The sequence below is a fragment of the Fukomys damarensis genome, unplaced genomic scaffold (genome assembly GCF_012274545.1).
Source record: "Fukomys damarensis isolate Sample0158 unplaced genomic scaffold, DMR_v1.0_HiC HiC_scaffold_2, whole genome shotgun sequence".
Lineage (NCBI taxonomy): Eukaryota > Metazoa > Chordata > Mammalia > Rodentia > Bathyergidae > Fukomys > Fukomys damarensis.
The window spans coordinates 46009185-46034473 of NW_022900914.1; the positions used below are offsets into that span (position 1 = coordinate 46009185).

The following is a 25289-nucleotide window of genomic DNA, read 5'->3' on the forward strand; positions in this document are numbered from 1 at the left end:
CTTTTTTTTTTTTTTGTACCTGCAACTTGTGGATCTGAGTCTTTGTCACTTTTAATAATTAGCCAACATTTCCTATTTAACTACTTACGTTTCTATTTTAGTGTTGGTCTCTGTCTGTTTTGAGGGGGGTAGCAGGGATTGAACTCAGGTCCTTGTGCTTGTAAGGCAGGCACCAAACCACTGAGCTAAATCCCCAGCCCTCTGTCTCTTGATAGTGAACTAATTATCCAAGAAACAAAGATCAGCCTGGAGCTGAAGGCCTATAGGAGAATGGAAAATGGTTTGCTATAAATTTGGACAGTAAAATCTACACTATGGGAGGCACTGCAGGTCAGGTGAACATTTTAGATTACATTCAAATGTCATAGCAAATAACTTCCAGCAGAAAATATTGCCTGACCCTCAGTGGAGCCTACCATAAGTAGGGCTAAACAGGTGAGGGCTAGAAGAGGCAGAGAAAAGAGGACTGTGAGATTCTGAGGAGGTCCAAATATATTTTAGGAAGCAAGTTAGGGGATCACCTCAGGCAGGAACTGGATTTAATGCAGCAGATGAAGAAACTAAGGGAGTTCAGGGCTACCAGATTACTTTCTTTCTCTTTTTTTTTCTGGTACCGGGGATTGAACTTGGGTCCTTGTGCTTGCAAGGCAGCAGAACCACTGAGCTAAATCCCCGGCCCTGGTCTAGCAGATTTCTATTGGAGCACGGTTGTAACCCAACAGAGGACCCATGGCTACACCCCCATGGGTCCTTCATTCTGAGGTACGTCCCCAGCTTTTTAAAGTTTTCATTTTGGGCTGGGGATTTAGCTCAGTGGTTCAGCAGCCTGCTTTGCAAGCACAAGGACCCAAGTTCAATCCTCAGCACCAAAAAAATAAATAAATAAAATAAAAATAAAATTTTCATTTTGAGACAGGGTCTCACTAAATTTGTATAACACTATTCCTTCAGGCTCAAAGTGTTGGCACTACAGATGTACACCACCACATCCAGGTACAAGATGGATATTTGCTCAGACTTGCAAACTGCATTACACTTTGCAAAATGTCCTCAAGATGGGAAGTGGTCAGGTTTGCTATGTCTCGTGAGGGTAGATTTGTATCTAGGGTTCTTAAAAGAAAAACCCTACATCAATAAAAGAATTAAGAGATGTAAGTTCAGAAGGAAAAACAAAATCACTTTATTGGAAAGGGAAGAGAAACAGGAAAGCAAATTACTTTATTGGGAAAAGGAAAGAAAGTACCTTGTTGGAGTACTTGTTGGAGTAGGGAGCCCAGAGCTGGCACTTGGGGATTTTTGCCCTAAGCCTCTTTTATTACATGGCAAAAAAAGGGCCTATTGCTTTGAGAGTTGCTACAATGTGATTGGCTATCTTGGGCCTTGAGACCCCTGATTTGGCCATTTCCCCTTTCATTGCTTATGTGTACATTTTTGGATAAGCACTTCTTCAGTCTTGTTGTGGTGTCCAGGGGCTTATCTTGTGAGAGTTACATTCAAGGCCAAGTTAGTAAAAAGGGATACATGTACGTCTTAGTGTATTAATATGGTGAGAATAATTATATGTATTTATACATATATATGGATATGTGAGGGTTTAGGTGTTAGTGTACATTTTATATACATGAATATTTATAATATAACCCCCCTCCCCACCTTGTTTCTTTTGTGTTAACTGGAGATGGAGGAGGAAGGAATTGTCTTGGCATGGTGAGCCAAGTCAGTCTTATCAGCTGTTTTTCTTAGCTACCTTCTCTCCAGCGGGCATTTAACTATTATTTGCCAGAAACCTCACTGAGGCCTTTAACTTTTCCTGCCTGTCTCTCAACTTTCCCTACATGTTATTCTTTCCTCAACCAAGAAAAACACATGCTTTTTTAAAAAAACACATACTATTTAATAAAAACAAATCTTTGGTGCTAAATTAATTAATTAGTATTGTATCTTTACAACAGCAACCTTTTTTTTTTCACTATACTGGGGGTTAAACTCAGGCCCTTCCTACTGAGCTACATCCTCATTACCCTCCCGCTTTTTGAGCCAGGTCGCACTAAATTGCTAAAATGCCTAGGCTAGACTTGAATTTTCAATCATGCTTCAGCCTCCCACAGTGCTGGTATTACAGGTGTGCACTACCACCCCCAGCTCCAAATCCAAAGCAAATTCTAGAGGACCCTGATTAGATGATTAGAAGATCCATAGCCAAAGCCGGGGATTAGCTCTGTGGTTCCACCACCTGCCTCCCAAGTGCAAGGTCCTGAGTTTGATCCCTGGTACCTCCCTGCCAAAAATCCATAGCCAAGAAGAGTCCAAAACAATACCCATCTAAATACCAATTTAGGCTTGAAACGTGTCTTGGTTACTTTTCTCTTGTTGCTGAGACAAAATACCTGACACCCAAAATCGAAGAAGGAAGGTTTACTTAGCTCACAGTTTGTAGATGTTTCAGTCCACAAGCAGCTGGCTTTGAGGCAGAGTGACTTGTCAGAGGGTCATCACAGAGAAACTGCTCATGGCAACGCTGGGAAGGCAGATTAAGTAGCAAGCAAGCCCAAATAACCTCAGCAGCTTTTTCTGCTCCTTTTATATTCTATTTAGCCTACTGGGATTAGAATGGGTCCAAACCAATCAGTGGACTGATTTAATAATCACCCACTCTTAATCCCAGCACACTTATTCTCAGCATTACAACATGAATCAATCATACAGTAGATTCAGCTGCCTCTGAAAAAGCCCACCCATGACTGCATGAGGCTCTGGAGGGACATCTAGACATAAGCCATAACACAATACAACTGAAAATTGCTTCAGACAGCAACCTACCCATTTATTTACCCTGTGGAATTCAAATGAGAACAAAGGTTCTTTTTAACCCTTATTGTATTGCAACACATCAGGGGAGAAGGCTCCTATCCTAAAATGACCCTAAATCATGGAAATCAGACTTTAGATAATTTCCAGACATCTTGAGATTTATGGGAAGACCTAAGGGCACCTGAGCTGTTTTGTTTTGTTTTTTTGTACTGGGAATTGAACTCAGAACCTTGTGCTTGCCAGGCAGAAGCAGCATCAAGCTGCATCCCCCACCCACCTGAATGCTTTTTGACAAACCTATTTAAAGATGTTTCATCTTTTTTTGGCAGCAGAGCAGTTTCCTACAAGTATGAATGACAGGTGTGTATTACTCTGACATTTTCAAAACAAAGTCTATTTCTTGAGCTGTTATCATCGGTACAGGAAGCTTTCTTTATGTTATACAAAATTTATATAGCATTTAGTAATTTTTGCATTTTCATTTTTAAATTCCTTACCAAGTTGTCTCACATTAAAAACAACTCAAACCAGAAATGATTACAAGAAGTTGGGTGTGGTGACACAGGCCTGTAATTCCAGCACTCGGGAGGCTGAGGCAGGAGGATCACTGTGAGTTCAAGACCAGCCTGGGTTACATAGGGAGTTCCAGGTCAGTCTCAACTACATAGTGAGACCCTGTCTCAAAAAAAAAAAAAGAAAAAGAAAAACAGAAATGATTACAAGACAATGCACAAATCAAGTTTTCCTTTTTGATGTTTTTCTCCTTTTTTTGTTTCACTATGCAGCCCAGGCTGGCCTTGAAGCTGCAATCTTCCTGTTTTGGCTTCCAAGTTCAGGGATTACAGTCATATGCCACTGCCACATGAAATGGAAGACAGTGACTTAATTAGAAGCAAACCCACATAATATAATTCATAAATACTGCTCCAGAATAATTCCTTTCTGAATTTATGTATTGGCAGCATTTTGAGTGTTTACTGTATCAGGCAGTTTGCTTTATATGTGCTGTCACAATCCTCTGTTGGAATAGATAATACCATTTCCATTTATGAATGAGAAAACTAAGGCCGAGCCTTTCTTGTCACTGGTATATCCCCACATTTCCAGTATGCATTTCTCCCACGATTCAGATATTATGAGTTTTTGAGTCAGGGCCTATGTAGTTAAGTTTGTCTCAGCCTCTCGAGTGCTGGGATCACAGGTGTGTACCACCACACCCCACTAGACAGTAAGTATTAACTTTCTATTATGGTGAGAATTTTCTATTATGTGTGAGCTAACACAGGCCCTTCTGGCATCAGAATTCATTTCAATTTTTAAAAAATCCAGTCCCATTTCAGTGTTTCCACTATTATGCCTATCTTGGTACCGTATTTTTAAGTCTTCTCACTTCCTCCATTGTGCTGTACTATCCCATTACTCAACTCTGGAAGCCCCGTGGCTGTCAATCTAGGCTGGCTATCCAGGGGTTTCAGACATCAATTCAGGACTTCCCTTCATCCACTCCTGTACCGGATCCTACCTCTAGACGTTCTACTATGCATACTTCTCCTGGTGTACAGCTTTATCTTTTGAGATGGGGCTTTGTTGTGTTGCCCAGACCGGTCTTGAACTCCTGGGCTCACACGATCTTTCCACCTTAGCCTCCCTGGTAGCTAGGACTATACACAGGACATGACACTGCCTGGCTGACTGCTGTTCTTTGCTTTATATTTGAGACAGGGTCTCACTAAATTGTCCTGGTTGGCCTCAGACACATAACCCTCCTGCCTGTACCCAAGTAGCTGGGATTTCAGATGTGTTGTCAATGTAAGAGTGTGCCTAGTCTCTTTTAAAGAATCAATATATGAAGATTAGAGAACTTGCATATTCAAGAGCCTTTTGTCATCCATGACAATATAATTAATCGGATTACATAATTCACACAAACCTTTGAAGGCAGCACCCCACAGGCTCCTACTTTTCAACACTGCTGATTACACTCTAAAGCCAGTGTCATCTGTCACTTGGCAACTTTTAGAAGACTGTTTCTGGTGTTCTGAAGTTTCATGGTGGTATGAGTCTTTATTGTCCTAAGTCAATAATAGCCTTTTTATGATCTTGAAACTCACCAGGTAGATGTTCTTGTTTTTAAAAAAATTCCACCCATATCCCTATTTTGTTAATTTCCCCTCCAGGCTAGGCATGATTAATATACATCTGTAACTCTAGCCCTCTGAGAGGCTGAGGCAGGAGGACCAAAAGTTGAAGGTCAGGCAATTCAGCACCTTACTGAAATCAGTTTCAAAGTGAAAAATTAAAGGGCTGGAGATTACCACTCAGTATGAAGATCCCGAGTTCAATCCCTAGTACTACAAAATTCTTTTCTTGGAATCTGATTTGTTGTGTAGTAAGCTTCCCGAATTGATCCAACTTTGTCTTTCCTTCACTTTTGATTTCTAAGATACTGGTCTTTTAATATTCTCACTGATTTATCCATTATTTTTACTTTTACTAGCATACTGCTCTAATTTCCTGAACAGTTATCTGAGTTTATTATTTGAAATGTCCTGATTTTTAAGAGTTGCTTTTTGTATAGAGCTAAAATGATTTTTCCCCTCAATTTTGTGGTGGTTATTTGGTTGTCTCTATTAAAAACTTAAGCACTAAAAAACTGTTTGAAGCCAGGCATGGGGGCGCACGCCTGTAATCCCAGCACTTGGGAGGTTGAGGCAGGAGGATCACTGTGAGTTCAAGACCAACCTCGGCTACATAGTGAGTTCCAGGTCAGTCTCAACTACACAGTGAGATGCTGTCTCAAAAAAGCATGCGCGTGCACACACGCACACACCTGTTTGGAAGATTTGTGTACCTGGGCAGGCCTTACTGTTTGACACACTAATTGTAGGGAGATTGGTGGCGGGTCGTGGTTTGTTTGAAAGGTCTTACTAAGAAGTCCAGGCTGTTCTTGAACTCACCGTGTAGCTCAGGCTGGCCTCAAACTCCTTCCTGGTTATCCCCCTACTTCACTGCTTAAGCCTCCCAAGCATTACCAAGCCAGGCAGGTGCTGCCAAACTGGTGAGAACCTATCTTCTCTCTCAGGAGTGTTACCACAGAAGCATCTTTCTACATCTTGCTAATTAGGCACACATCTTGGCTGCTGGTATTTTATTTTTTGGTACCAGGGACTAAACTTGGATCCTTGTGCTTGTGAGGCAGACGGCAGAACCACTGAGCTAAATCCCTGGCCCTGGCTATTGGCATTTTAGAGCTGTACACCTGTAAGGAGCCAGAAAACTCATTTATATAATAAATATGATGATCTGACCCTATTTTCTAGACAGCATAGCCCTAGTAAAGAAGTCTACTGCTTCCTTTTATAGTTGGATTACTGTGAGAGTAACTTTAGCCTCCAACTTCAGAGGGCATAAATACTGCTTTAACTTTGGCAAAAATCTCTTCTCTGAAGATAGTGATGCAGACAACTGAATAGAGCAGAAATTTTTAATAACTGAAGGTCACTCAAGGAATTCTACTATAAATACTGGTAAGGTTTCACCTTTGGTTAATCTCTTGCCATAGATGGAAGTTTCAAAAGAAACAAGGGGAAAAATACCCTATTTAATTGAGACATACTCATTTTAATTAAGGCTCTTAAATTAAAATTCACAGTTTTAGAGCTATGTTCTTCAAATTCTAAACACAACAAGGATTGGAAGAAAATGGACCAAGAAATACAGTGGTACCTCAGATCACAAAATTAATTCTTTCCAGGACTCACACAATTTCCTTACAATTTGAGTGCAACTAGAACAGGAGAATAAATTCTGTGATGAGAATCATGGAAAAAATTAATTGTGAACCAAAGTACCACTGTAATTGCTCTTAGAAATCATCACTCTCTCATTTAAAAGGTTTGCTTTTTCACTTCCTATAAACACATTTTGTTTTTCTAATTTAACTGTAACCTCAGGAGCACACTACATTTCTAAGTAAATCTAACAACTTTGTAAATGCCTAGGACTTTTCAACTGCTTTTAAAGTGGAGCAGAACGATAATGCACATATAGAAGGAATATGAGCAAGCCTAGGGATAAAAAAGAATGAAAAGTAAAATGTGAATCTCATTTTCAAAAGAGAGATGATATTAATAAGGAAAATGAGACTGGTTTTGTAACTAAGTATGCAAAATGCAAATTCTTCGTAGTATTAAGCAGTAACCGGATGTAAACCATGGTTTCCAGAATAAGATTTAAAGTATATAAATATCAGAACAAATAACAATATTGCTAGACCAAAGTGAACAAAATTCTCACACAAATAATCACTGCAAGAAGAACCCACAGGTTATAGAAAACATAAAGGAACTTTAATATCCAAACAGGGTAAAGAATTCTGGATTAATGACCCATTTAAAAGTGAATCACTTTTGGTTCTTTACAGTACCAGAAAGTAAAATCTGAATGCATATTGCAAAGAATGAAATCACTTTAAGAACTTTAATTTCCTTACCTGATACTAATACCAGTATTTTTTTTTTTGTACCAGGGATTGAACTCGGGTCCTTGTGCTTGGCAAGGCAGGCAGGCAGCGGAACCACTGAGCTAAATCCCTGGCCCCACCAGTATAATTTTTTAGACTGAAAATCTTTAAATGATTTGCTCTAACATTAAGATTTAAATCAAGTTTTCAATGTTTCTGAAATGTGCAGTTGTTCAGTAGTAACCTTTTCATCATGAATACTGGTACCACTTTTCAAAAAGTAGTCAATGTACATTTTAAGATTTATACAGTAAGAAAATATACTCACTAATAAAAACTGTTATTACTTGAGATAGTGAAAATGAAAACTGTACTTTTATTCAGATTAAATTACTTTCCTCCAACAATTCACCCTGCAGTCCATGAGCTATATAGTAATTAAAATCTTTTTTTGTTTGTTAAGAGAAAAAATGAGGGTCCTAAAATAGAAATGTAAGTCAGAAGAGCCTAAAAATAGCTTCCTGATATTTATTTGAGTATTTCATTTAAGCTGCTTTTGGTTGCATGCCCTGATTTGTAGAAGTTAACAAGGAAATAAAATTTCCATGTATTTCAAAATTGTATTCATCTCCCACAAAGCAATTTTATTGTTTTTTTTTTTTTTTGGCACTGGGAATCAAACTTGGGATCTTGCGCTTGGGGGGCAGGTGGCGGAACCACTGAGCTAAATTCCCGGCCCTCCACAAAGCAACTTTTAATGTATCAACACTTAAAAATACACAGTGACTTAATGAAACATCAGTATAACTGCATAGACTTGAGCTCCAAAGATAGGTCTTTCCTGAGCTCTGAATTAAAAGGTATTGGCTTAGAGACCAGCTTAGAATCCTTTGCTCCTACCTGGAAGATATAGGCCAGGAAGCTCTAAGATTTCACAAGACTTTGTTGCTGTTGTTAAGTAAATTGCTGGGAGCTCTCTGAAGGTCTTAAAAACCACCAACTGCTCAAATACATATACTGGGGACCCTTTGTCTCTGTGAGTTAAGGAAGAAGATGGTTTCTGACCTTCACTGAAAACCAAACCAAACCAAACAGTCTCCCACAACTCTTCTAAGAGACTCTGAAATGTACTAGAAATTTGAAAGCTAGAACAATGCCATCAAAGAGTAAACCTCTTAAAGCTTGGAGCTACCCCGTCCTTTCCCATTGGGAACTCCAAGAAAACAGGTACCAAAAGAATAAAAATGATGATTGCACTGAGGATTTTCTTCTTTGAAGGCTGTTTTAAGGAGGTAGGATTTTAAAGTTTTTTTGTTTATTTTTTGGCCTCTGAACATTTAAAAAATGCTTTGCCTGGCTGGTCCTTTAGGTTAATTCTGGAGTTTACAATGAACCCCAAGCCTGACATAAGGATATTCTACAATTTCACAGCTACCACTTATTTGTACACGTTAAAATTCACTTGATTTACTCTTTTGAAGTAAATCTAACTAGAAAATGGAAAATCAATATATTCCTTTACATACAACTTTGTGTCTCAAAATTCTTGAAAAACAAGAGCAGATGACTTTGTACTCAAAAACTATCAAAATGTGTATTTGATATTCACATGCAAACAAAATTTGTAAATCTCATGTCAAGCCTCCATGATGACATACAAAGTTTGCTAACTGTGCAAAATATTAAATTGCTAAAACATTTTACATAATGAAATAATACATGTAAATGTAGAAGTTGACACATGAAAGTAACATGGCATAAGAACTTATCACATTTCAGATTTTCTTTAGTAACAAGGTTTGTTTTTACAGTTCCTGGTACACAGTACAGTTTATCACAGAAGATAAAAATCCTTTTAAACAAATCCAACAGGGAATTCTTGAGGCACCTTCTCATATAAAACAAGATGAATGAATGCAATTATCAATCCATCTGAGAAAATTCTTCAATCTAAGTGAACATCATTTTTTTCAATTTAAGTGTATTTTACAGAACTTTAATAAGGCAAGACAAATTTCTGAAAAATGTAAATACAAAATGATGTAAATCTAATAATTTATATTTAAAAACCCTAAAGGGATAACAATGGAGATGGTATTACTCAATGCATTTTTAAAAACCTAAAACAGAATTGTGCAGAAGCTGAAGGTTACAAAGAACTTCAAGACTGCACAGTTTTGGTTTTTCTTTTTCTGTTTTTTTTTTTTTTTTTTTTTTTTTTTTTTTTTTTTTTTTTTTTTTTAACATCTTTATATTACATGTTTTAAATCATGTCAGGAATGCAAACTAGAACTGTATACTACAATAGTGGAAAAAAGTTCAACATTGTGCAATTTTCTGCCTCTTACTTTTTTTAAAAAAGTGGCAGCAATCCCTGCATTTGTATTTGAAACAAGGATCTGAGAAACTTTATCAAAACAGGTAATGAAGGCAAAAATTGGCAGACATCCAGCATCTTGTTTCTTTTTAAAACAATGTGGATGATAAGTAATTTCATGATTAAAAATGAATCTTTTAAATAAATACATTGTATCTGATATTTGCACTGACTGATTTGATAAATCTTTAAGTAAACAACGGCTTCACTACACTCCCTGTAGCCTCAAGCCACTGGCTTTAGATTTTGGAGTCCTTTTTCACTGGGTTTCATACCCCGCCACTCGATATCCCGCAGGCTGATTAGGCAACATGCTGCCATTCTGCCCCTGAGGTGGCTGTACTCCGTAATTTGGTCCCATCCAAGGCGCAGAAGACTGTGTCTGACTGGGAGAGAATGTGAAAGAAGCAGAAGGGCAAGGAAATGCACTGGTTAAAACAATGCGATGCCAAGGACAAATAACAAATACATAAGGAATGGGAAATACACTTTATAAGAAAAACTGCTATGCCAGGGAAAGCAATAGCATAAATAAAAGCTTTTTCTTTTGAAAACAAGCATTCCCACACATTTCATTAAGGCAGTTCAATTTTGTGAGATATACAGCTAAGTAAATACCCTTAACTTATTATATTTATTCCCTTTGAACTCAGGAAAGCTCGCATCTCAGAAAGGAAAACTGTCCATCCTCATCCGAGTTGGACATGCGATGAACAAGCTTCTGTCCGAAAGAAACTCCATCAACAAATATAATAGAACTAGCAATTATGTTACTTGAATAAATTAACAATTATTAGTATATGTAAATTCACAAATTTTACCATACAAATATAAGGTAATTTTTAACCTGCAAAGTATTTTTATTTCCTGTATGTTTTTCAGAAATTTAAGTAAAATGGTGTAATTCAGGATGTATAAAGAAGCTTGCCATCCAGGAGAAAACTGAGTGCGTTCATGTCCCGGCTGCCAGAAGCCATACAGAGTGAGGTTCATTAAATGCTAAGAAATGCTCTTCCCTTGAAGAAAATATGTGTATCCAAGAATAGCTAATGGAACCACTAGTCATGTGAAAGGCTTAACAATTATTAAGCACTTACTTTCTCACAAAAACTTACTCCATTTATTACCAGACATTACTAAAATTTATATGACCCTGATTATACTTCAAGGCAAAATAGTTCAAGGCGAAAAAAAAAAAAAAATTTCTTTTTGAGACAAGATCTTGCTATGTGGCCTAGGCTGGTCTCAAACTCACAGTGAACCTCCTGCCTCAGCCTTCCAAGTGCAGGAATTACAGGCGTGCATCACTACACCAGGCTTCTAGACAAATTTCTAAAGCAAAATATTTTAAAAACTATAAATTAAAAATTACTCTAAATTAAGTCCTTTATAGGTTACAGTTACATTTTACTATACATACATAGTAGGTCACATTGCCTGATTATTTAAAATTTCTTTATGGTATTTTAAAAGTTTAATAAAGGAAAAGATCAAATATGCTTACTTAAATCCCTGCTGGTTCCATGCTTGGCCATACATTCCATATGCAGGTACCTGCCAACCATTAGGCATATATTGGCCAATTTGCTGTGCATTTCCATACCACTGGCCCCACTGGCCATAAGGTTGTGGATATCCAATTTGATTCTGCTATTAGAAAAAATTACAACAGATACTTCAGTACTATTTTAAGTTGTTTGTATATACACAGCCCTGATATACCAAAACCAGCTGAAATACAAGGGACAGCATTATATTAAAATGACAGGATAAACAATAATTTAGTAAGGAATTGCTACAAAAATAATGAGGTTATATTACTGTAATACTACAAGAGGAACCAGGGATTTAGCTCAGTGGTTCTGCCACCTGCCTCACAAGTGCAAGGTTTGATCCTCGGTACAAACAAACAAACAAACAAAAAACTAAAACTACAAGATGCTCTACATGGCAGTCACTTTTTTTTTTGTACTGGGAATTGAACCATTTTATTTAGTTAGGTTTTACTTTGCTCATTTTTCAATAGATGTTTATTTAACCTCAATCTTCCCCCCCTCAGCAACCTGCACTTGCCAGACAGGCAAGGCTACATTCCTAGCCCTTGTGGCAGTCTTTTTAAGGCAGTGGAAGTGGATAAAAACTATTTAGTACAATGTTTACATGTTTGGTAATCTATCCACATGATTATTTATTTCCTTTAGATTGGGAAAGTTCAAAGATAACTTACTGTTCTAGTTGGTTTATTTAAAAAATCTATATAGGTTAGCATTTTCTTACTCTCACTTCTATCCTCCACTCACCAATCTTTGTGGCATCATACAATCTTTGTCTGACCACTATAGCAACCTGAAAAAATAAAAGGCTGCAAAATCTAGAATAAAATGCCAAGCCTCTAAATACATTTATTATAGCTTTATTTTTATTCAGTTAAGTCAAACATGCTTGTGATTTCTCCATTTAGTATGTGAATATATCTACAAAGTATTAAAAAAAGACAAGACCTTCATAGATTTGTCAGAGGATTTTTTTTTTTTTTTTTTTGAGACAGGGTCTCACTATGTAGTTGAAACTGACCTGGAACTCACTATGTAGCCCAGGTTGGTCTCAAACTCACAGCGATCCTCCTGCCTCAGCCTCCCAAGTGCTGGGATTACAGGCGTGTGCCATCACACCTAGCTATGTTGGAGGATTTTAAAATCCACCGAGTAAGCATGAGTCAAATGAGGTGGTTATACTCCTCATGTCAGCACTGCAATCCATGAAACACCACGCTGAAACTATAATACACGTCGGAAGAGCTCTTATGTCCTATGAATCAAGCTAGAAACTTATTAAGAAAAACTATCAATAATCTTTATTTTAAAATAAACATTATTGGGGGCTGGGGATTTAGCACAGTGGTTCTGCTGCCTGCCTCACTAATACAAAGTCCCAAGTTCGATCCCCGTACCAACAAAACAAACAAATAAACATTATTGGGCTGGGGATTTAGCTCAGTGGTTCTGCCATCTGACGCACAAGTGCAAAGTCCTGAGTTCAATCCCCAGTACCAAAAAAGTAAAGTAAAATAAATAAACATTATTTTCCCCGAAATTATTTTCCAAAGGAGCAGCTCACCTGTTGCACGGGATTTATCATATCAAGAGTTTCTTTGCCCCAATAGCATTTCACAACATGACCTTCAATTGTAGTACCATTAACAGACACAATTGCATGTGCTGCACTTTCATGGGAATTGAACCTATTGGAAACAATATTAAGAATCACCAATATACATTATTTTAAAATATTTATGAATGAAACATTTTTTAAAATGAAAGACTTGTTCCTTTAAAACTAAGGTGAAGGCTGGGGATTTTGCTCAGTGGTTCCACCCGCTGTCTACAAGTACACAAGGACCCAAGTTTGATCCCTGTTATCAAAAAAAACAAAACAAAACACTAAGGCAAAACTTTGGTGAAATTTTTTGGTGAAACTTTAAAAAAAAAAAAAAAAAAAAAGGAAACTATAATTTTATTTCTTGCTGAAAAAACAAAACATAACCCAAGGTAAATTCCTAAGAAAATAGCCAAGTTAAATACTCAAAAATTATTTGAGGGGAGAAAATTTTTGGAAAAAAAAAATCTAAGTAGATGTGGTGGCACATTAACTAGGAGCCCAGCACTCTGGGCGGTGAGAGAGTTTGAGCCCTGTCTGGTCAATTTAGTGACATAGCCAATATCCTGTCTCAAAAAAAATTAAAGAAGGACCAGATGTAGTTTACTGTGAAGGGCCTAGATTCAATCCCCAGTTCCACAAAGAGTAAAAAAAGAAAAAACCAAACCAACCCTACCGAACAAATGAATATCCTTTATCTGGAAAGACCCGAATTTCCATTATTTGTCCAAATGGTGAAAAAGTCTGGCGCATTAGCTGTTCTGTTAGAAAAGTAAAAACACAAGAAACCAGAGTAAGTTATACTACAATCCTATTAATGCCAAGTTTCTTGGTTTAAAAATTAATTTCAGCATGCCACAAGTAAAACTCTCATACCTGTTAGCCCAGAAGTAACACCTCCACAGTATACAGTACAGTTGCTTGGACTAGACTGACTCACAACCTCATCATATGACAGCTGTTTAGTGTTTGCTGGGAAGGAAAAAGTTGTGTATCTTTAATTCCTTAGATAAAATGTTCAGAAGGAGAAAAACAATATTAACTGTACTACTTATAATGGCAGTATTTACCTTGATCAAAATGCTTACAAAATACTTATTACATTCAAGTTTAGGATTAAACTTCCCCCAAGAATGTCTAAAAAATTACCCAGTATTCTCTATTTAAGAGGAGACTTAACATTAAAGATAATATAATCTATTATTTAAAATTACAAAAATGAAAACTAAGTACATTTTTGAACAGTAGTCTTGATTTGCTTGTCATCTATTTCTGCAATAAGTCTCCGGGACCAGGTCTAACATTTAAAATCTATCGTATCTTTCTCCAAAATTCCACATTTCCTTTTCTTCTCCAATACACCTACACTCATATGTACTCTTTGGAGCTGGAGGCTTTCGGGTTGCCCAGTTAGTTCTGATTTGTCTTCCACCAAGCCACTGGCCACCCATCTGTTGTATGGCGTTTTCGGCATCCTGTTCCGCACAACATTAGAAACAACAAAGAATCCACTATTAGATGATGTTCAACTTTTAATAGTAAAGAAAACTTGGTGCTTTTCACATGTTATTACAGTGAAAGTGCTTTACAAAATACACGCTATATAGCAGTTCCAAAATGAAATCGTGCTTTTAAATTATCTTTATTTGGAAACAGTCCCTTTGTTATCATTTTTGTATGTGTGCATGTGTCAGGGTCTGGCCTGTGGTTCAGGCTGGCCTCAAACATGAAGTGATCCTTCTGCCTCAGCCTCCTCGGTGCTGAGATTACAGGCATGCACCACTTGTGATTTATCATCTGAAAAAGTCTGGAGTTCCAAAGTCCTAAGGAGGTAGCTAGCATAAAGTACATGTAATAATTCAGCCTAATACGAATAAAACTTACTTCACACAGCCCAACAAGCTTGTTAATCACACTATAAGGTTTCTTATTCATTCAACAAATAAATCCTGAGTCCTTTCCATGTTCTAGGCACTATGTTAAGAGGTAGGGATACACTAGTGAAGGACATACAGCCTTTTAGATTCTTTCATGGCTCTTACATCCTTTTAGGGAGCAAAATACAATTACAAACTAAGATTCATGCGGTGATAGAAACAAAAGGCTTAGTAAGGGCCAGGGATTTAGCTCAGCGGTTTGGTGACCAGCCTTGTAAGCACAAAGACCCAAGTTCAATCCCTGATACCAAAAAAAAAAAAAAAAAAAAAAAAAAAAAAAAAAAAAAAAAAAAAAAAAAAGAAACAAAAAGCTGAGGACTAGGGACATAGCTCAGTGGTAGCATTAAGCACTGGGTTTTAGCCCCAACTTTTTTCTTCTGTCCCAGCATTTTTGAAATGATATTTAAGACTGAGAGGAGTAAAAATTAGAACAATCAAAATGATAGAGAAGTCTCAAAAACAAAACAAAAGAAAACCAAACCAAAACTGCCAGGCATGGTGGTGCATGCCTGTAATCCCAGCATTCGGGAGGCTGAGGCAGGAGGATTGCTGTGAGTTGGAGACCAGCCTGGGATACATATTGAGTTCCAGGTAAGTCTCACCTATATAGTGAGACCCTGTCTCAAAAACAACAACAAAAAAAACAAAACAGAACAAAATGATAGGGAAGAAAGCCCCAGAAGATGGAAAAGCACTTCAGTGTTAAGGCAGCGAAGTTTGGAAAGAATCAGAAGTTCATGGAAAGAAGATTAATTTCAGTAGAATATAGTGAGCTAAAAGAAAGGGTGTAAGTGAACAGAACTGAAAGATTTTATTTCTTATAACAAGGTCTTGATATGTAGCCAAGACTGACCTCAGCCTCCCAAAGCCTGTGAGTATAAGTGTGTACCACCACACCCAAGTAAAGAAAGATGTAGTTCTTTCATAGGTCTGTTTGTCTTTTTGTTGTTCTGGAGACTGAACCCAGGGCCTTGCACATGCTAGGTAAGTGCTCTACCACTGAGCTACTTCAGATATTGAAATGGAAATAATTTAAATAAGGCATTGTCATGATTTGATTTTTTTTCTGGGCTGGAGATGTAGGTAAGTACTAAGAGTATACTTGCCTAGCATACATAAGGCCTTGGGTTCAATCCCTTGTACTGGAACAACACAACACAACATAAAACAAAAACAAAAGGACATTCTTAGTACTAGGAAGAGAAAGATTCAGGAAGACAGTGGAATAAGACATTTTATGAGACTATTGCAATACTCTAGGTTTAAAAAAAGTGTTGCTGGCTAGTGGTAGCAGTGGATAGAATCTAAAAAGGAGAATGAGGTAGGAGGACGACACAGTAAGAAAAGGGGGAACTAATTGAAAGTAATTCTTAGGTTCTTGCTTGAGAAGTTAGAAGGATGCTACCTTTTACTAAATCAAGACTGGGAGGGAGAAGAGGAACAGGTCTAAATATGGAAGAGCTCTGTTTAAGACATGGTAAATTTAAGCTGGAAGTGGAGGGGCATATCTGTAACCCTAGCACTCTGGGAGGTTAAGGGAAGAGGATCACAAGTTCAAGCCCAGCCTGGGCAATCTAGTGTGAACTTGTCTCAAAATAAACAAAACTCTAAAAGGACTGGGGTGTACATCGTTGCAAATCCCCTGAGTTCTATTCAAGTTCAGGAAAAAAAAAAAAAAACACGGCAAATTTAACATACTTGTGAGACATCTAAATGAGGACCATTTGATACTAGTTCCTATGAAATATGCATCAATAATGAAATTTATACGGAAGTCTATATTCCATAATCTCAAATGGGAAAAAATGAGTTCCTAGTCCATCCTAACTCATAACTTATTCCCCAAGTTGTACTAGAACACACACTATGAATCTGAAAATTAATTCTCTAAGGAACTCAGACTGTGTTCACCAATCCAATGTATAAAGTATTTTTCTACCTTCCCAAAATACTATGCTGAGAATAACAAGTAAAATTACACTGTCATGGGCCAGGGATTTAGCTCAGTGGCACAACCATGTGTCTTCTAAGCGCAAGGCCCTGAGTTCGATCCCTGGTACAAAAAAAAAAAAAAAAAAAAAAAAAATTACACTGTCATAATTTTTATTTTCTTGTCTCACAGGAGACAAAGTCTCATAATTGGTAGTTAGGACACATCACGTATGCAGTTGAGCTTGAATTTTTTCACTTGTTAAGGACTTTTATTATTTCCAACTTTTATCCAAATATATGGGTTTTTCCCAATCTCATAGGCTTATGCAGTATCTTTACAGATTTCTCTACTTTCTTAAAACACACTTTCATATACAGAGAAAATAGTATCTATATTGCATAATGCATTTAAACAATCTTGATCACAAGATGTAATGTTGCTCTGGGAACATCTTAGTTACAATTGCAGTAAATTTTATGCTTTTGCCAAGACTTGCTAGCCATATATAGATTTTTAGAACAAATTTCTGATTTGGATATTAAATTTTAGGTAAATGTCTGGGAGCTGTTATAATGAGCAATTAGTAAAAGTTCACAGTTAGGAATCATCAGACATTAGGTGACATTTGGTCACTATAAGTAGGCATGAGAACTACAAAGAACATGACATTTTGGGCCACTGGCATAGCTGCACACAGATATTTTAACTCAGAAGGAGATATATAGTCCATTTATCATAGCCTATCAACAAATGATGTTCATAAACTTAATCTGGAGTTACCAAGAAATAATATCATTTTCAAAATACTCCATTAATTATTAAAGTAAGAAAAAACTTTTACTGTCTCATTCTAAGGCACTCTAACACAAAAGGCTTTTGTACTTACTATATACAACCATTAATCATAATAGAATAAAATTCAAGTTTTAATGAAACCTTGAAGTATACTGCAAAATTTGTGCATATAAATTGTTCCACTATGCAGTCTTGTATATAATTTTTAGCCTAATTCAAACTCAAGAATTTATTTTCAGTCTTGTATTTTTGTGTGATCCTAATGCATTTAACTGCTTTCAATATTCAGTTATTATATTGAAAGATTTAAAGCACTTTGTTATTTAAACTGGCAATATATTTACAACACAAAGAAGACACAACACTGAGCATGGTGACACACTCTAATTCCAGATTAAAAAAAGGATGGTATACAGTTCAGTATGAAGGCCTCATGTCTAATATTTAGATAACACAAAACACATCACAGAGTGGCCCAGGATTTAGCTCAGTGGTTCCATCACCTGCCTTGCAAGCTCAAGGACCCTAGTTTGATACCCCATACCAAAAAAAAAAAACAAAACAAAACAAAACAAAAAAACCCAACAAAAAAAATCCATATCACACAAATACATTTCCTCTTTTTGTTTTTTACATAAATCAGCTTTTCACCTTATACATGGAATTCTCTCTATAATCAGTACCACAGTATCCTTCCTTTGCTCTGCAAAAACCAGAAATTTAAAATATATGCAAATTGATGGTAAATAATCAAAGAAAAATATGGTTATATCTCATATACATTAATATATAATTTTTTAAAAAGCTCTCACCATTCAGAGTACTTTCCTAATTATTTTGTTTTTTCAGACAGGGTCTTGCCTTATAATTGAGGCTGACCTTGTTAGGGCCTGTGCCAAGGGTCTCAGAAATGCTAATGCTATCTGTGCTATACTACTAAGCAATACCTCCAGTCCCCTTAAATAAGATTTTTCAACACCTATTTTTTTTTTTTTTTTTTTTTTTTTTTTTTTTTTTTTTTTTTTTTTTTTTTTTGGTACTGGGGATTGAACTCAGGCCCTTGCACTTGGCAAGGCAGGTGGCGGAACCACTAAGCCCAAATCCCCAGCCTACATCTACTTTTGACTGATAATCTAAATATCTTCTGTTTAGGAAACATTTTATCCATACTTTGTATGTATCAGGTGCTAAATATATGCTGAATAAATCAATAGTCTCGGGTCCTTGCGCTTGCAAGGCAGGCCACCGAACTGCTGAGCTAAATCCCTGGCCCAAGAAGATATCTTCTTCTTCTTAGTGAGCATGTAATTATCAGTGAAATGAATTAAATAGTAGATGTAAAAAATTAATAATTAAAACAGTGTTCCCATTCTTCACTCTTATAGCACTAGACATGCACTTCTGATTGAGCTCACCCATTTGTTGAAAAAGGAGACAAAGCCATATCCCTTAGACTTTCCTGTTGCCATGTCTTTTACCACTCGAGCATCTCTGCAAACAGAAACAATCAGAAGTTTAGGTTTGCTAACTGTCCTCTGGATATAAAGTGAGAATTTCATACACAAACTCATTTCATGTTTCACCATATTTAAAGTGAGCCTTTAATGAAAATGTACCTTTTACTATAAGATTTATCATGTATTAGCAAATGAGGCTTTACAGACATGCAAATCAGTAACTTTTTTTTAAGTTTTTTTTGAGACAGGGTCTTACTATGTATTCCAGGCTAGCCTTGAACTCACTACGTAGCCCAGGATGGCCTTGAACGTGTGGTAATTCTCCTGCCTCAGCCTCCCAAGTGCTGGGATTACAGGCATGTGCCACCATGCCCAGCAGTAATTTCTAATATATGTACATATTATAAAGAAATTGCCTCCCACTTCAAAATGTTTTTTATCATTTTATATAGTAAGCATGGTGAAAGTAGCTATTCGTGTGAATTACTACTTAACCACTTAAAAGTTTCCCAGGCACAATAAATGAATGGCTTTCTTTAACCATGCAACTCATAATTTGCTATTTGATACCATATTCTACCTAATCATTAAAAAAATAAAATAGAAAATTGGAAACTAAAAGAATTAAATTATATATTTCCTAAACTAATTAAATTATTTCATTTTCTCAAATCAATCTATACACCCATTTGGGCTAGGGTAAAGTGAAAACTTGATATTTCAGAAACGTTAAATCATTGAAGAAAAACACTAGATATACACTTTAGTTTTAAGTTATATAAGAAAGATTTTATACTGAATTTTATAATAGCATTCATATTAAGATTGATTGGAAACTACAGATAATAAAAGCGAAATTTAAAAAAATCAGAAAGTAAAAAAGCACGCCAACATTTATCCACTGTGAACCGTAGCTTGTAGTTAGCCAGGGCAATTCTGTCCATTCTTCAGAGACACTCTGCAAAATAACCAGAGCCCTATTATTTGAGATTGAGTAAAAACCCAGCCATGATAGCTAAAACTCCATACCTCAAAAAATTGGACTCAAATTGTGCTTCACAGGCAATCTGCTTTTAAGTTAGCCACGTATGTCACAATGCTTGTTCTCTCAGGACACATGAACAAAACAGGCACTTTTACAACAAAAACCCAAGTCAGAAAGCCATGCAATGTAATTTTATATTAAAATATACATAAGCATATTTTAGACTAATTTAGGGGTGATTTATTAAGTGCAGTCAAAATGACAAGGAGGTGCTGGTGAAAAGGGAAAATTAATGCAAGTCACTTCTCAATATATAAAAATATTTCTTAAATTATCTATATGGTACACATGCATTTAATTTGGTAGCTGATATACTTCTACCCCAAAATTTGCTGTGTTACCCTAGACTTAAGAAACAAGAAAATTTTAAGTTGTGTAAAAAAGGGAAAGCATTTTTTTATACTAAATAGTTTAACTGGCCATCATTCATTATAACATCTTCAGTAAACTAAACAGTTTTAGTATCCCTATAAAGAATATCTAACTATAATGAGAACCCCGTTCAACATATAACTGTCAATTTATCTCCACTAACAACAACAATTGTAAAAATCAGAAAAATATGCTATCCATTGCCAAATGGTTCTTTTAAATTTAGGAAACCTAACGCCTTGCATGGTCTAAAACTCAGACATTATACATATATACTACCTCAATTAAAAATGATAAAATTTAAAGCAAAGCTTTACCAAGAAAAAAAATAATGCATACATCAGTAACTGTGAGACCACAAGAAAATTCAGACTAAAAACCATACCAATATACTGCATTTAACAAAAAGAAATTATCGATCCATGATTAAAATAATCAAGTTGCTAAAATTAGGTTATTTAACTTAAACTCTCCAATTACTACACAATCTTTGTACAATCCCAAAATAAAATTCCCACTTTAAGAAAAGCTACTTAAATCAAAATTCATTTAACAAAATAGCTACTTAATCTGTTTAAAATGTTAAAATATTTTCTTTTCAAAGCTTCAGGATGGACCGGGGATTTAGCTCACAAGAAATGTCAGTCCAGAAATATAATCAACTCTTACTTCTCCTTAAATATTCTCTGAAAAAGCAGCAGCAAAGATCTACAATGGGGTTCTTAATCCCTTATGGTCCTGTGACTACTCTGAGGATTGCATGAAACTTAATATAAAGATTCTGCACAACAAAATGAAAGCATTCAAAGTTTGGCATAGAGGGACTTATAGAACCCCTGAGCAGCCAAATATTCAAGTCTAGGTAACTAAAAACAAGCTGACCATTACCGAAACACAAAAGCAGATAAAAGAGAACCAAGAAATTAAAACTTTATTTTCTAATTAGTTCTCACGAAGACAAATCTCATCTAACAGAAGAGTCCATTTATAAACTCCAATTTTGTGACTATTTTTAAAGTTGGTCACTCCTTGGTCCCTATGCATTTTCATAGTATTACCAATGAACAACTCTTCAAAAGAAAACTCCTAAAACTCATCATCACTTCTACAGGCATTTACTTTCCACCATCCTCAACTCCTCGTTTTTGCTGTTGGTCTGTTCAACCCAAACCACAACTAGCACTTTCTTTACTACTCTTCTAGCTAAAATAATAAAAAGCAACCAGAAACCCTAAAATTTTTTTTCTAAATTCAACAATTACTCCTAAATATTATTTTAAAAATTATTCTTTCTCTACTATGGCATGCTTTTCAAAATATTACAGTTCTTCTATGATGAATGCTACCTTGAATAAAGACACTCAGAAAGAGCCTACATGTATGATTAATATCAAATGCAAGCAAGACAGTGATTTACAAAAACTATAAGGCACTATTTTTGTTAACATGTTTTTTAAAAGACAAAACCTAGGAAGTAACATTTAAGAAGTGCTTTTCAGACTGAACTGAAGGTTTTTTTAAGTTATATTAGCACAAAATGCATGGTATCATAGAAGTGCCCAAATAATTGCTTAGTCAAAGCACAAGTTATTGAAGATTATTATCAAACTAGCAAAGTATCTATGTAAGAAACTATAACATGTACAGTAACAAATGTCTCTTAAAAACTAATGCTTGTTGAAAAAGGATTTTAAGATAATTGAAGATTAAAGATTTATTCATTTAATGGGATAATAATCTTTTGCTAGTAATATCTTGAATGATCTCTAAACAATCTAATATACTATGTTCAAGAGTTAAAATTAGTGTCCCAAATTTACAACAGAACTATTTTAAAATTACTTTTACATAAAATTTTTCTAATTACAAATATTTTATTTATCTTCTATTACTTACGATATTCTTCCAAATGGTGCAAAAGCTGCTTTGATATCTTCAGTTGTAATTTCTGGACTGAGATCACCAACAAAGACATGGAAATGATCTTATAAGGGGATAAAAGGGGAAGTGAAAAGAAGAATAAAACGTCAGAATTTGGAAAATACTACAATCTATGCAATAAAGTATTCTTAAGATAATTTATAGATAATATAAAGCATAAATAAAACACTACACTATCTGTATAAAACTCCTATTAATTTTAAACAAATAAAGGTAACAATACAGAAAAGATTCTTCTAAAGACTGATAAGGCTAACTGGAAACTCAGTTACATTTCTATTTATAGTCAATTATGCTAGTCTATGAGAATAAATTAATATATAACAAGTCTCAGTTCTGTAAAAAGACCAAAGAGTTGCCATTCTAATAGTAATTATTTACTTTTATTCATTTTACCACTATAATACGGCTTTACAACTAAAATAAAATAGTGGTATTGTAAGTTCATTAGACTAGATTTGCCTCAGTTAAGACAGTTACTGAAGCTAGCTACACCATCTACTTGGTTTACCCATATTTTGTGAAGAACAATCAAAGAAATACCTTGCATTGCAACAGTTTGATGTTAAAGTATTTTGACAGTTTTCTCAAAAGCCAACAGTTTTGGTTGCCCAGACATTACATCATTCAGTTTATGTGAATCCATGTGCAAGTGAACTAAGACTGAAGGCAACAGAATGAAAACAGTAATCCCTTCACTTTATATCAGAACCATTAAAAAAGCATTGGAAAGAAATAATCATCCCATATGCAATTTTTAAAAAGATAACACTCAAAAAGAAACATTTAAAAATGCAAAATTGTTGGACAATATATATATATATATGAATTTTGACAAAGTATATTTGTAAAGCAGGTTACCACTATTTGGCAGGTCTTAAGCAACATACTATGTTGCTTTTTGGGAAACAGTTTCAGGAGCAACTTGAGCACCTGGAAGATCTGGGTATGAAGCCCAGGTGACCTCAAGGAAGCAGAGTATCTTGCCCTTTAGGTGGTGAAAATATTTCTAAGAAATCAGCTGCTACCAAGGGGTCAGAGAGATGAATTAGCACCATAATAGTGGACAAGCCACATGTGGTGAACAATGAGAAAAAGGGGGAAAATACTGCCAAAGAAATAAACAAAAATGCTATATCCTCCTCCCACCTCCCCCCAGTATCAAACAAAAAAACTTCAGGTGGTTAGTGAATAGCCTTTGCAAGAGATTTCATTTTATGTTTAAGAAGACACAATTACCTTGTGAACGCTGTGTGCTGACAACGGTACTACCTGATGACAAAGATTAGATTTGTTCTTAAATTTATTAACACAAACACATTAAATCATATCTTAGGATAACGATCAAAATATTACTGCAAACATGTATGATGTTTATATGCTTTACAATAAAACTACTGGGTATAATAAAAACAAATATTCACAGGGTACAAAATATACTTACTGCTTGTATCTTTCTTTTGACTGCTGGGAGTTGTTGCCCAATTCACTTTGACTTCCTAAAAGAAAATTTCTCCATTTATATTCCATAATGATAAAAGTTTAAAACAAGATTTGTATCTATGAATACACAGAATAGGTATTAGTTTAAGGTAAAATATTCAAAGGAATAGAAGTTTTGGTCAAAGTTTCAATAACCATCATTTGACCCACATTTATGCAGATCACTTTGACGTTGTAGTCTCTCCCCATCAGTACTGGGGATTGAACCCACGGCCTTGCACATTCTAGTCAAGTGCTCGAACACTGAGCAATATGCCCAGCTTGAAATACCCTAATCTTAGGGACGGGGGCTTAGCTCAGTGGTTCTACCCCCTGCCTCACAAGTGCAAGGTCCTGAGTTTGATCCCCAGTGCCCCCAAAAAAGAAATACCCTAATCTTTATACATCTCTAAAAATGTTCAAATAACCTGTTTTACCAAAGGAACCATTAGATTTTTTCCATTTATTGTTCCTCATTATTATCCAGTGTTACCAGATATTTTATCAAAGATTGAATAATTCAACAAATATTTTTTATCATACAAATATGTCAGAAAATACAAACATAAAAACTGTCCTCTCCTGAAAGCTTATCCCAGTTTTTAAAATATGAAATATGGATACATAACTGATCTTTTGCTAAAAAGTAAATATAATGCTTCTTTTTTGTTTTGTTTTGTTTTTTTTCTTTTTGGTACCAGGGATTGAACTCAGGTCCTTGTGCTTTCAAGGCCGGCGGCAGAACCACTGAGCTAAATCCCTGGCCCTTTTTTTGGTTTTTTAGAGACAAGGTCTTCTTTCTGTGTAGTTCAGGCTGGCCTTGAACTCACTATGTAATCCAGCTAGCCTCGAACTCAGTGTTCCTCCTGCCTAAGCCTCCTGAGCGCTGGGATTACAGGCATGAGGCACCATACCCAACAATACAATGCTTCTAAAAAGGAAAGCAAACCATAAATAACTTTAAAAACTCCCAGGCAAGTCACCTTTTATCATGACAGCTTACCTTACCCATTATCTTCCGCCCATTCATAGCAGCTAGTGCTGCAGCTGCATGGCGATGTTCATGAAACTCCACAAAACAGTACGGATCATTTCCAGCTGTCTGTTGGAGAAGGGATACAAAAGTCAATTTTAAGCTTCATTCTCTGATTATCTTAAAATTATGTAAAGATATTTTTAAACAAAATTGTATACACTTCAGTTATCAGGACATTGAGAGTGAATGGTCCATTACACAAGCAAATTTTTAGATAAAAGAGGAAAAACCTAGGGCTGGGATTCAGTTCAGTTGTAGTGTCTGCCCACCATGCACAGGACCAAGGTTCAATCCCAGTACTGCCCCCCCAACACACAAAGGAAATACTTGAAAGCAAACTATCTTTATGGAAAGCTATCTTCTTTAGCCAGGCACAGTTACACATGCATATAATCCCAGTACCATAGGAGGCTGAGACAGGAGGATCACAAGTTCAAGCCTAGCTGGGCAACTTAGACCTGCCTCAAAAAAAAAAAAAAAAAAAA

General features: G+C 35.8%; 1 protein-coding gene across 9 annotated transcripts in view; it reads right to left on the minus strand.

Annotated features, from left to right (window-relative positions):
• Positions 1–9487: 9487 nt before the first annotated feature.
• The window catches only part of Tia1 (TIA1 cytotoxic granule associated RNA binding protein), a 35155-nt gene continuing 19353 nt past the window's right edge, over positions 9488–25289 (minus strand). The window contains exons 3-13 of one of the 9 annotated variants that reach the window (XM_010609656.3): positions 24772–24870; positions 23731–23785; positions 23526–23558; positions 22242–22329; positions 18887–18962; positions 14173–14281; positions 13683–13778; positions 13483–13567; positions 12768–12891; positions 11155–11297; positions 9488–10036 (exon numbers count right to left, since the gene is read on the minus strand). In XM_010609656.3, coding sequence (XP_010607958.1) covers positions 9910–10036; positions 11155–11297; positions 12768–12891; positions 13483–13567; positions 13683–13778; positions 14173–14281; positions 18887–18962; positions 22242–22329; positions 23526–23558; positions 23731–23785; positions 24772–24870 — 1035 coding nt within the window. In that variant the 3' untranslated portion in view covers positions 9488–9909. Of the gene's footprint in view, positions 10037–11154; positions 11301–12767; positions 12892–13482; positions 13568–13682; positions 13779–14039; positions 14282–18886; positions 18963–19820; positions 20692–22241; positions 22330–22829; positions 22849–23525; positions 23559–23730; positions 23786–24771; positions 24871–25289 lie in introns of those variants that run through there. The other 8 variants (XM_010609655.3, XM_033764607.1, XM_010609657.3 and 5 more) reach the window with 8 other exon arrangements.